Genomic DNA, 12,689 nt, shown 5'->3' with positions numbered 1-12,689 from the left:
TAGTTCTCTGCCTCGCCATGATAATGGTAAGTCTGGTTTATTAAGGATCCCTCTCCCAAAAACTGTACCTAAACATTGGAGATATTAGTTTTGATAAATCAGTTCTAATATGTAAACAATACCTTGCAGAACTTGTATGGAAAAAATGCAGTGGGCAAGGATACTTAAGAGTCATTCTACGCTGTCAATAGTTATATGTAGCTATAAATAGAACTATGACACAGGAAACGTTAGTTTCAACATTTGATAAGTCATATTTCTAATTTGTTATCCATCTATATAATACATAAGTAAAATGTAAACTTTTCTTACTTTGAAAGAAAAGATTAATCAATATGGCTACAGGATACAATTAAACCTGTGTTAAGAACCCTGTATAATCTGAACTTTACTGATACTAGATGTGGTTTGATAAGGCAGGTCTCATTGTGTTTATTCTCACAAACAATGTATAATGGCATAAAACCATATATTCATTGACATTGCCACATGAAACAATTGATGGTTGCCCCAGCCTTAGTCACGTGCCATGTTCCATTTAGTGAACTGTTTCATTTGTGCTGCAACGGAACAGGCACCCCCCCTAAATGGAATGTGACATTCCACAAGAATTAACCGCTTTTTCAGGATTGCTTCATGTAAGAGTACCAAGCTTGATTTGATATGGTGGCCAGTGAAAAGTTTTCGTTTCAGATGTGTATAACAATTTAAACTCAGTCTAGACCCCCAGAACTTGTGAATCTGGATGGTAGCTGCATTGTTTTACATTTTGTACTAATGGTTGAGATTTATTCCCGAGAAATTGTTCCTTTTTCCCGTGAGATTATTAGATTGGCATGTGTAGGAATGTAAGGAATGCACTGTTACTTTTAACAGACCAATTCCAAGTTAGCACAACTGAAACAGTCCGCTATATGGAATGTATTACTAGTGAAGACTTACAGCATTGAATTGATTTGACATGAAATGCCTATACCATTTTCAATAAATAAATGCAATTTGAATGTTTTCTTACAGGGGATGTATTTTGTTTCTTCGGTCCTCCTCATCAGAATGAACATGCCAGCTCAATACAAGTGAGATAGATTTTCCCGCCTGCTAGTTAATAAATAAATAACATACAGCAGTATATTGTTTTTGGCTTGACATCCGTTTTAATCCATAAATATATTATGCCTGCGACATCAATAAAGAAGGACTTGGGTGTCACTTTTCAGGTAACAGTGTTAATGTTAAATTTTTGCAGTAAGCTCTGTTTCAACAAAGTATAAGTGCTAGTTTAGAACAAATCTTCATTGCAATTCATGCATCAGATACCGAGTGTTTCTCAAAGTGGTCCTTGTTACTCCAAGAGGTTATCCTCACTTCCCTCTCTGCACCCCTGGAGTATGTCAAAGCTTAATTGTAGGCATGTGGCTAGCTATGTGATAGGTCTCGGGTAAAATATACTAACCAATCGCTGGGCTGATACCTGTCCTTTGAAGATTACAGAAGAGCAACACATGACTTCAATGCCAGTCAGTTTTACCATTACGCGACTGCAAGATTCTTTTTCATGTACATTAACAAGTCAAACTAGTCTTTTAGTTTCATCTGCAAAATGTTCACACGTTTGAGGATGCACTCCAAATGAAGGAGCTTCCAATAACTAAGATGGTTTACAAACCATAGAAAATGAATGAGTGTGGATGAAAAAATAATTGATTTTGTGTTTCTAGGTCATTGTATGCAGTAGCACAATTTGAAGTTGAAGTCAATAATACTAGTACAGTTGATAACATATTTCTATTTGTGGAAAACTTTAAAAAGGAGGTTATTTTTACAGAAATGTAGCGAATTTCCTCAACTAAGATGGCTAAAAGTTGTTTGTCTGACTTTATGTTACAGGTCAATTATTACAGAGGTGCTGGGAGATCTCCAGTTTAATTTTTATCATCGCTGGTTCGATGTCATCTTCCTTGTCAGTGCGCTTTCCAGTATAGGATTTCTGTACATAGCTCACAAACAGGCACCAGAGAAGGACATATTGTAACGTGAGGCTGTGTTCTATAGAATGTACAATTACATCAACCTCAGACAGGCATCCAGACATTGTCACATGTGTCTGTGTTGTATACAATTAATAAACGACACATACCCAAACAGAGAAAGACATATTGTAACGTGAGGCTGTGTTCTATAGAATGTACATGTACATCAACCTCAGACAGGCATCCAGACATTGTCACATGTGTCTGTGCTGTATACAATTGATAAACGACACATACCCAAACAGAGAAGGACATGTTGTGTGCTGTGATGCTAAGGGGATAAATGTACCCGCAAACATACATCAACCTCAGAGACAGGCATCTAGACATTGTTACATGTGTCTGTGTTTTATACAATTAATAATACAATACACACACCTTAACAGGAACAAGTGAAGGACATGATGTGCACTGTGATGCTAAGGTGGTAGATCATACATCATAGAAAGATTAACAGAATCTCTCAACCCCTTTGGGTGAGATAGGGAAATCCTTAAGTTGTTTTGCTGAGTTTTTGATAACTTTAGAATATTTTCCGGAGGGTTGAAATTCCCAATCTCACCTCAAGGGGGGTGAATGATTCATTTTTTAGCTCACCTGCCCGAATGGCAAGTGAGCTATGCCATGGTGCAGCGTCCATCGTCCGTTGTTGTGTTGTTAGCTCACCTGCCCGAAGGGCAAGTGAGCTTATGTTATGGTGCGGCATCCGTCGTCCGTCCGTCCGTCCGTCCGTCTGTCCGGCGTCAACATTTTGCTTTAAAAAACTCAATAACCAAATGGCCCAGGGTACTGATATTGGGCCTGTGGCATGCCGGGATGAAAGGCTACGAAGTTTGTTCAAATGAATGTCCTTGACCCACTTTCAAGGTCTCTGGTGTCAGATGTCTTTAAAATCTTCAAACAACTGCTTCTCAATAACCAAAAGGCCGAGGGTACTGATATTGTGCCTGTAGCATGCTGGGATGAAAGGCTACGAAGTTTGTTCAAATGAATGACCTTGACCAAATTTCAAGGTCACAGGGTCAAATGTCTTTAAAATCTTCAAACAGCTTCTTCTCAATAACCAAAAGGCCGAGGGTACTGATATTGGACCTGTAGCATGCTGGGATGAAGGGCTACCAGGCTTATTCAAATGAATGTCCTTGACCCACTTTTAAGGTCACAGGGGTCAAATGTTGTAAAATCTTCAAGCGCCCCTTTTTAATAAGCAAAAGGGCCAGGGTACTGATATTTGGCCTTTAGCATGCTGGGATGAAAGGCTACGAAGTTTGTTCAAATGAATGTCCTTGACCCACTTTCAAGGTCTCTGGTGTCAGATGTCTTTAAAATCTTCAAACAGCTTCTTCTCAATAACTAAATGGCCCAGGGTACTGATATTTGGCCTTTAGCATGCTGGGATGAAAGGCTACCAAGTTTGTTCAACTGAATGACCTTGAACAACTTTCAAGGTCACAGGGTCAAATGTCGTAAAACCTAAAAGCGCCCCTTTTTAATAAGCAAAAGGGCCAGGGTACTGATATTTGGCCTTTAGCATGCTGGGATGAAGGACTACCATGTTAGTTCAAATGAATGACCTTGACCAACTTTCAAGGTTACAGGGTCAAATGTCTTTAAAATCTTCAAACAACTTCTTCTCAATAACCAAAAAGTCCAGGGTACTGATATTGGGCCTGTAGCATGCTGGGATGAAAGGCTACCAAGTTTGTTCAACTGAATGACCTTGAACAACTTTCAAGGTCACAGGGTCAAATGTCGTAAAATCTTCAAGCGCCCCTTTTTAATAAGCAAAAGGGCCAGGGTACTGAAATTGGGCCTGTAGCCTGCTGGGATGAAGGACTACCATGTTAGTTCAAATGAATGACCTTGATCCACTTTCAACCTAATGTCCTTGTTCAACAATCAAGGTCAGAGGCGTCATATGTTTAAATCTTTTAATAGGTTCTTATGAAAGATTATGAAGATTACAAGTGTTAGATTAATAACAGGTGAGCGATGCAGGCCCATTGGGCCTCTTGTTGTGTTAAACATGTCTACATTAATACATTTAACTTTATTTATTTCACGAAAGCTTTGCCTTTAACAAATTGTCAGAAGATTCATATGAATAAAGGAATTTTGTGATTAATAATTTTTGTATGATTATTACCATATAACGTAACTTTCAAGTAACATTGAAAGGTTTCTACCTGCAATGGCTCAGGGTCAAATTTCATAGAGGGTATGTGTGGCATGTGGGATTTCCAACATATTAACTTTTTTTTGCAGTGTGCACTCTTCATACTGAGTTAATAATTGATATTCTTTGAACGCCCCCACCCCCTCTCTTACAACTACGCGACCTTCATTTTGACCTTTGACTTCCACACTCTTATGTAAAGCTGAACTATATTGGGGCATGGTAGCACAATTTGAAATGTTTGAGATATTTTGTGTACATCAAATGTGTAGAATATTAATAAATATTGGCTTGTGACTTTAAAGCACTTTTACTTCATGGAGCACCTATGCTGCTTGTCAGTCCATGGGCTGGACACACAGAATGTGTGACCAAAATGTTAAGCCTAAGGTTAAACAAGCCCTCTTAAAGATGGTTTAGTCACCCTAAATTGAAACCTCGCTAGTTAAAGAGAAATTCATCTTCCCATGACCTACGTATGTAAGTGAACTTAGATATGTCTTTTAGTAGCATTCAGTTGTTGGCAAAGCAGTTGACATGTTATTATGCGTAAAACTATTTTTATAGAGACATTGGCCTTATTGACTTATTATAGATTAACTTTGCAAAGTGATTTTTTTTTTAAATTTTAAGTTCAAAATATTGAAAGTACATACCTAAATTCAATTTTTATTGCGTTTTTAGATATGACTTGTCAAGGAGGTGACAATAAGATTGATCTAACATCTTCTAGAGGACTCGTTTGAAATTTAAACAATTGTTTGGTATACCATAACAGGTTGGTTTGTATGCTATTTGTCATATGTCACGCCTCATATATACACTGGTGTCTTCACGTCCCTTTTGATATGCCGTATTGCTAAGCATAAGGAGTAACCCATTAACGTCTGATGTACAAGTCGTATACATGACTACATGTACTAGACATCTTCTTACATCATCCTTTCATTGATTGGTTCAACCCAGGATCGATTTGACTCGTAATGTTCCTCGTATGAATTGAATCATTAAACACAAGGTGTAAAATATATAAATGTACTTTATTTACAAATCCAACACAATGACATGGATACAACATATTTAGCTGCCCAAAGAATATTTAACTCGCACCTACTGCTGCAGTTTTGTATCCCGATCTTACCAAATGTCCAAACTGTGCTGTGTTCTAATTTTCAAAAGTAAATATGGACCCATAAAAGAATATTTCAACCTCTTTTTCATTGTAAAAGGGATTTAAAAAAAAAATATCAAAAAATATATGCTACGGTTTCTAAAAGATGAGTTTCCTATGTAAGGTTTTTGTAGTTTCAATTATTAGAGAAATTACGAAGACATATTAATTCAAAGAAAAATACAAAATCATAGTTATCGAAAATGTACTCGACTCGTGATTTCTGGCGTAGTGCACCTTTGATCTGATTGTGCCACAAGTTGTGGTCACGTGACACACAATGAGAAAGGCACTAGAAAGTCCACTTTCTTTTTTCAGTGTTATGGAAAATGTTCACCAAATATGTCTATTTTCAGACTTTTGGCGCTCTTTCCCATACTGTCTATTTTCTTAGCAATTGCCTCCATAGTAACACCTTGCTCAATCATTTTGTCGTGTGGAATATCGCTATTTTCTGAGAATGCCTGTTCCGGGAATCCTCTCACCAACATCAAAGTGCAGATCGGTTCTTCGTCATCGTTTCTCATAACGATTCCAGGTGACCCGGATGCTCCATGCTGGACCCAACAGTCAAACAGAACTTTCCTTTTGTCCCGAATTCCCTCATACCCAGAGTTTTCTTTGTCATCTTTCATCATATATCCACGTCGATTGCTATTTTCATCAGCGTCCAGATCAAAAAGTTCAATATTAGAATCAAATTGCATTATTTCACTATTCGGTTTTGCCGGGTGACCAAGCAATGCAAATAATTGACTGTTGTCTGGTTTCCTAAACTTTGCTAATGGTTTTGGGATTTCAAAAGATGCCGGTTTCAATTCTAATAATGCAAAATCAAGGTCCTGGTCACCTGCTATCAACTCTGGTTCAAAGTAAAATTTGTGACTGGCGCTGTTTTTGGGGAAATGGAACTCGATCCAAACTTGTTCGGAATCAAGCTTTGACCAGTCGACCTCGTCAGATTTGTTTTGTTCTGTAACGAAATATAATTTTATTGATGTGTATGTGTAAGATATATATATTTATATAAAATGTTTGGTAAACACACTTAAGTATTTACATAAATATACAAATAATAACATTTTTATATGCAATCATACCAGGAAATAGTAGAAAATGTCGGAATTGCGTTGAGTATCCCATTCAAAATGGCGCTCAGACTTGGCCCTTTTTAATGCATTGCATTTTTCATGTTTTATGCTTTAAAAATGTAATAAATAGAAAATTTAATGGTGTCTTCAGTAATAACAAATATATTTCACTCGTGTTGCTAATATTTTGATATTTTTCACTCGTATTGCGCACTCGTGAAAAAATATCAATATATTAGCCACACTCGTGAAATATATTTGTTATTACTGCACACTCGTGAAAAATATCAAAATATTAGCCACACTCGTGAAATATTTTTGTTATTACTGAAGACACCATTAAATATCCTCTCTCTCTATATATAAGAATATTTTTAGCAAATCATCATCAGATGGTGGGCTATTAACATCACCGTTCATCTTTGGTCCGTCTATCTGTCCTTTCTTGTTATCGCTATTTCTCAAAAAGTGCTTGAGGGATCTTTCTCAAATTTCACAATAAGGTTCTCCCTGGACCTTAGACGTGAATATCGAATATAAGGAAAGATTGAAAACTTCATCTTAAAATTTGAAGGTTGAAGTTTGTTAACGCTATTCCTCAGAAAGCATCTGCGAGATCTTTGCCAAATTTCAAATAAAGGTTCCCAATGATCCCTAGTTACGCATATTATATTGTGAAACAGATTTGAAATCCAAGATGGCCAACGGAGAGCTAAGTATGAAGCTAAGATCAAAATTTACTTTAGATGTATTTATTGTTTACATGACTCATTCCAACAGATAAAAAATTGAAAGAAGAGAAAAGATCAGGCTTACATAGAACCTATAAAGATGGTTTGATGATGGGCGCGTAGATCTTCCTTGGATCTGATATATGTTTGCAAACATTTATTTATAACATATTTGATGTTTTGAACATAAGCAATTTTGCAAATATTTCCATATATTGAGTCTCCTTGACTTTCAAATGTTCCCGACTGCACGATTAAGATTACTTAATCTGTACTAAAGGACCCATTGAAAATAAACAATTCTGGTTTCCTTTATTGAGCCCTGTCCTACTGCACTTTTGGGAACCAGACACTTGATCTTGGTCGGTATTAACCAATATATTTGGCCTCGGCCATATGTCATTAATAAGGGCCCAGCCCACTGTTTACAACGATTGATTTGATTTTCGCAAGAATGCTTCAGACAATTTTTCAAGCATTTTGTGTCAGCTTGTATAAATGAAGAGAAAGTGCAACCAGACCCAAAACAAAAGATGTTTCTTTAACATGCTAGTTACAAGGAAACATCAGATGAACAAAATAAAAAAAAATCAACTTTCATATCCGCAATCTTACAAACCATGTGTATGGTTTGTGAATTTGAAGGTGGGCAATGGATATTCATTTAAACAAATTTAAAAGCCCTTTATCCAAGAATGCTACTGGCTAAATATGATAACCCTCCGCTTCCAGTATTGATATTTTTTCATATTCAACACCTGACCCATGTGACGTTGAAAGCAGGTCAAGGTCATTTCTTTGATGCAACTTTATACTTCTCTATCCCAGCATGCTATCGGCCAACTATCATCACCCTGACACTCTTCGTTATTAGGAGGAATTGTTTATTTTTTTTTTACACATTTGACTTCTGTGACCTTTAAAGTTGGTCAAGGCAATAACCTGCAGGAAATATTACACTATACTACCCTACAATGTCAAATATAAAAATATACCAAGGGCCTCCTGGTTTTGCATACAAATTTGTTTCAAGGTTTCTATATATTTGAACCCTGTTACCTTGGAAGTAGGTCAAGGTCATTTATTTGAAAATGCTTTATAGCACTCCATGCAAGGTACAAACTGATCAACTATCAACACACTGGGCCTCCTGGTTATTCAGGAGTTGTTGAAACGTTTTATATATTTGATTCCTGTGACCTTGAAAGTAATTCAAGGCCATATATTTCAGGCAAAAAATAAAGCACGCATCACAGAATGCTACTGTCTTATTACCACTATCACTTTAGTAAAACTTTGGTTTAAGCTTATGAAGTATTCAACAAAATTCAAACTTTGCGATACGTTTTACAGAACTATGGTAGTTCGAAGTTTGATTATTGAAAATGGAAATAAAAAGAAAACTGCAGGACCTTTACAATTGTTGCCATCAAGGAACTATAAATTGAAATTCCTCAAAATAAGTTGCCAATATATGGGCCACAAAAGCTACGAATAGCTTGACAAGGGAAATTGTTTTAAGCCTGAAAAGCTCGAAGTAGAATCATCTTTCATACTAACTTACTTGTTATGTCTGCAGCGACATGGTAGGCGGTGAGAATGTACTTGGTACCAACTCTTATCCCTGTTCCGGTGGAAAGTGACCCTCTGATGCGTCCAACAGCGTGTCTTGCACGCGTCCACACGTCAATTATTCTTGCGTCGTGGGTATTGTCCATCTGTTTTCTAAACTGATAACGACGGTCTTCTTCATCAACTATAGAGAGAAAATGTCAGAAGTCATATTACAGCTGATCATTCTGTAGGTGTTGGTATTTAATCTATATATAAGTAGTGAACAGGTCATTTTCAGTGTTCATACCGTCATGAAAATTGAAAAAGTAGAGTTCAATACATTTATTTACATTATATATTTATAGTTAGATGTAATGCAAAATGTTTGGTTCTTACGGTTGTGTCACGTTGTTAGAGGCAGGAGGAGAAATCGCAAAATGACGCTGATTGAATTGCGTTCATAGCCCCATATTATATTAATATATACATTGTGATACATGAATAATACGAAATTTGACATGCTTTGTTGCACGTCTGCCTGGTTACCGATATTGCACAAAGTCCAGCTCCACTCTAATACTAAAGCATTATACATAGCAATATAATAACTAGATCGATAGTATAGTATTGAATTGAAGTGCATGATTCTTTCAGGTTAAATAGAAAATAAAACAATACAGTTGGTTCTTTACTTTGAGTAACATAACACTGTTGATAATTGAATATTTTTATTTATGTTTAAGAACGAAAAAGATGATAAGGTCGAATTTTCGGTAAGGTGGAATTTAGTGACCCCGCGGTAAAGGGATTATCAGATGGAAGGGGACTAATACCATGATTCGGCTGATAACACATAGTTGTGTTCTGGTTGTGTTTTGTGATAGATATGATCTTACATTTGTGTCCATATATTGAACTTATTAACTCATTCAATAATTTGATATGACATTGGCACTAATGTAAGATCCTTTATGTATGGCAGAAACCTCATGTATTAATAAGGTGAAATATACCACTAGAGTGTAATGAACCGTAATCTTCTAGAAACAGTTATAGTTAGGGCCATTCAGTGTCTCCTGGTCAAGTAACTCCTTTAAGAATAAAATGTACGTAAATTATTTGGAGCACTCCTCCATTTGAAGAAAATTCTGGCATTCTGTCCTGGCATAATTGTTTTTGTACTTTGTTAAAATTACAAAAAACATACTTACCTTTGATCCGTTTCTCATTGCTAGGCTTGGATTCATCTCCCTGATCCCGGTCACCACTGGGTCCCTGTTTTCCTGCAGACGTAGATCAGGCATAGTATTAATACGACTTCCTTCATAAATATTTTTTGTGAATAGAACAAATAAAAGCACTAGGACTGTGTTCACACCCGTCAAAACATTGGTTAATTAAACTAAAACGCTACGATTACCCCCAGAATAATGCTACATCATTAAACATTTTATATATAGTACGCACCTAAATTTTGAAAACTGTCCCCTATTAAATCTAAGAAATCAGTGTAATGCTATATATATTTAGTGATGTTGAATATGCAGACAAATAAGGCTGACGGTTCCATTGTTACATAATTCCATCTCAAAATAGAACAATGTATCATACATTGTACTTTCTTCATATTTCTAGTTATTATGTTATGTAATAAGCTTTTTGACACTGCTGGTGGACTGTCGGATCACGAGGATGATCGTAGCCTTGATTTATTCTGGTTTGGTTTACATAAAATATTATTTGAATGGTATTTATCTGTTACATTTTCACGGTTTTATAAGTTGCCTGCCCTTTTCGTTGTATTATACATACGATTCAGAACACTTTAGATTTGACAAGTGGTAAGCGCAGATAAGTCCAGTACACAGAATTCGTTCCGTACAGACACTATCAATGTGAATCGTTAGGGATTAGAGGAATTTTACTGCTATATTGTGACCTTAACTGAGGTGTTCAGAGTAATATCTACACATTCAAGGGGTTAAGTTCAACTTTAACTTTAAAAAAAAAGCCATCCCAATGATTTATACGGGAATGGATGAAAGCTCTTGATGTCGAATGATTGACTCCACGTGCAAAACCTCACACCACAAATACATTTCTAGTTGATGTACAACATATGCCTGATAGCGTTTAACAGATGGATAAGGTTTCTTTTAAAACGTAAAATGTATTCCCCTTCAACTGAAATTATCTACGTGTCCTCCGAAAACACACGCAATATATTGTTTTTACATTTTTAGCTCACCTGGCCCGAAGTAAAAATTTCAAATTTCAAACAACAATATCTTTAAAAGCGTTTAAGAGATGTTAAAATGTCTTGTGTTCTAGTTACCTAATTTGGTCTGAAGTTACCTATATGTCAGTTTCATGTAACAAAAGAAACAGGTGAACGATACAGGCCCTCTGGGCCTCTTGTTTGCAGTCATAGAGCCACCTTTTTGGAAAACGTCTGTATGACTGCGAACAAAATTGATTGATCAAAACAGCATGTGGTGAAACGGAAGTCATGTACATCGAAGAATAATAATTTTGCATGCATATATAAGTTTTCTAAAAGAGAAAACAAAATCTGGAACACTTGGAGTAAACCCATTAACCGTGTTACTTTACTCTGAACAACCAAGATTAGGTGCAAATATAGCTGTTAAAAATCTCAGGTTCAGGTGGTATAAACTTACTCTTTCTGTCCGCACTATTTCTCCCACTGAACATCGGCTGTGGCTCGTCGTTATTTTCTCTACCTGGATGGCAGAAAAGGATAGTACGAGTTGGTTTCGAACTATATGAACAAATTTAACGCACAGAAACTGAATAGTTCCATTCTCACCTTTACTATAGATGCACACTTTTGATAGAGACAGCTTACGTCTTATTGGTTGATATATAGCATTGCTGATATAACGTTAGGTGTAAACATTGGAGACAGTTTACCAGTAATTAGTTGATTTATACCAGTGATGAAATTTATGAAGACTTACCCTTACCTTCGTTTTCCTGATTGATCAATTTCGTGTACGTGTCAATTATATGACCTGCTTCCACATGTTGTGTACAGAGAACGTCCCTTAACGTTTTGTATCTACCGTAGTGGATTATGCCATTAGCCTTTAAGCACTTGCATAAATCAAACATGCATTTTACATGACCCATATCGGCTGTTGTGATGTGACCCAACGTTTCAAATTGACTGCGAATCGAGTGCCACTGGCTGGAATTAGTTGCAAACAATCCCCCAAGCTTCGTTACCATGTTGGTATGATGTTGAGCAACCTTTTCGCTTGAGTCCGTTTTGTCAGCCATACTGATTGTATAAAACTGCCAAAAAAATAAAAAAAATATATACAGAATATATAGTCAACACTTAGATTATTACTTAGCTAAATCTATAAGTTAATTAGATACTATAGCTAACTGTGGTTATGATTAATACAAATCACATCTAAAAATATTCTTTAATCGAATAAAATATAAACGGAAGGTTACAATTAAATATTATGATGCCACATACCTTAGAGAATTTCACTAGCCGACGGTTTAGATAAAAAAAAAGTACAATGGGAATTATCCATTATCCAATTGTATTTATCTATATATAGTTCAAAAATGTTAACCATTTATAGTTTGTGGTCTTTTAATATTGTATCCTTCTTAAACACTCTCATGGTATAGTCATGCTAGACAATATAATAGAATTGTTATTGTCTTTGCTATCAATATATAATATAACTATTACTTTCACACAATTTATGGTATAGGGAATATTGTATGTTAATAGATTACAAAAAAATATAATCTGACATTCCCGGTTGTTTTCCAATAACTTTCTGACTTTAGTTTTATACTAGTATTTCACATGCAAACCAACATGTTGTTTCTCAATACCAAACGACAATGTAAGTCATTACAATATATAAAACAATATATAAACATTGC

The 12,689-nt window shown here is 35.9% G+C and overlaps 1 protein-coding gene and 1 long non-coding RNA gene across 4 annotated transcripts in view; one reads left to right on the top strand and one right to left on the bottom strand.

The window, feature by feature from the left end:
• LOC110461910 lies at positions 1-2,681 on the top strand. Its single transcript, XR_002464200.1, has 3 exons — positions 1-26; positions 1,018-1,076; positions 1,888-2,681. It is a non-coding gene; the product is annotated as an uncharacterized LOC110461910 (long non-coding RNA).
• Positions 2,682-5,227: 2,546 nt separating this feature from the next.
• The window catches only part of LOC110461906, a 17,480-nt gene continuing 10,018 nt past the window's right edge, over positions 5,228-12,689 (bottom strand). For 2 of the 3 annotated variants that reach the window (XM_021515640.1, XM_021515637.1), the window contains exons 2-6: positions 11,735-12,071; positions 11,435-11,497; positions 9,965-10,036; positions 8,764-8,955; positions 5,228-6,350 (exon numbers count right to left, since the gene is read on the bottom strand). In XM_021515640.1, the coding sequence (XP_021371315.1) occupies positions 5,698-6,350; positions 8,764-8,955; positions 9,965-10,036; positions 11,435-11,497; positions 11,735-12,056 (1,302 nt within the window). In that variant the 5' untranslated portion in view covers positions 12,057-12,071 and the 3' untranslated portion in view covers positions 5,228-5,697. The remainder of the gene's footprint in view (positions 6,351-8,763; positions 8,956-9,964; positions 10,037-11,434; positions 11,498-11,734; positions 12,072-12,689) is intronic. The other variant, XM_021515639.1, reaches the window with a different exon arrangement.

The sequence above is a fragment of the Mizuhopecten yessoensis genome, unplaced genomic scaffold, assembly GCF_002113885.1.
Source record: "Mizuhopecten yessoensis strain PY_sf001 unplaced genomic scaffold, ASM211388v2 scaffold10705, whole genome shotgun sequence".
NCBI lineage: Eukaryota > Metazoa > Mollusca > Bivalvia > Pectinida > Pectinidae > Mizuhopecten > Mizuhopecten yessoensis.
This window is presented reverse-complemented; position numbering and strand designations above follow the sequence as displayed.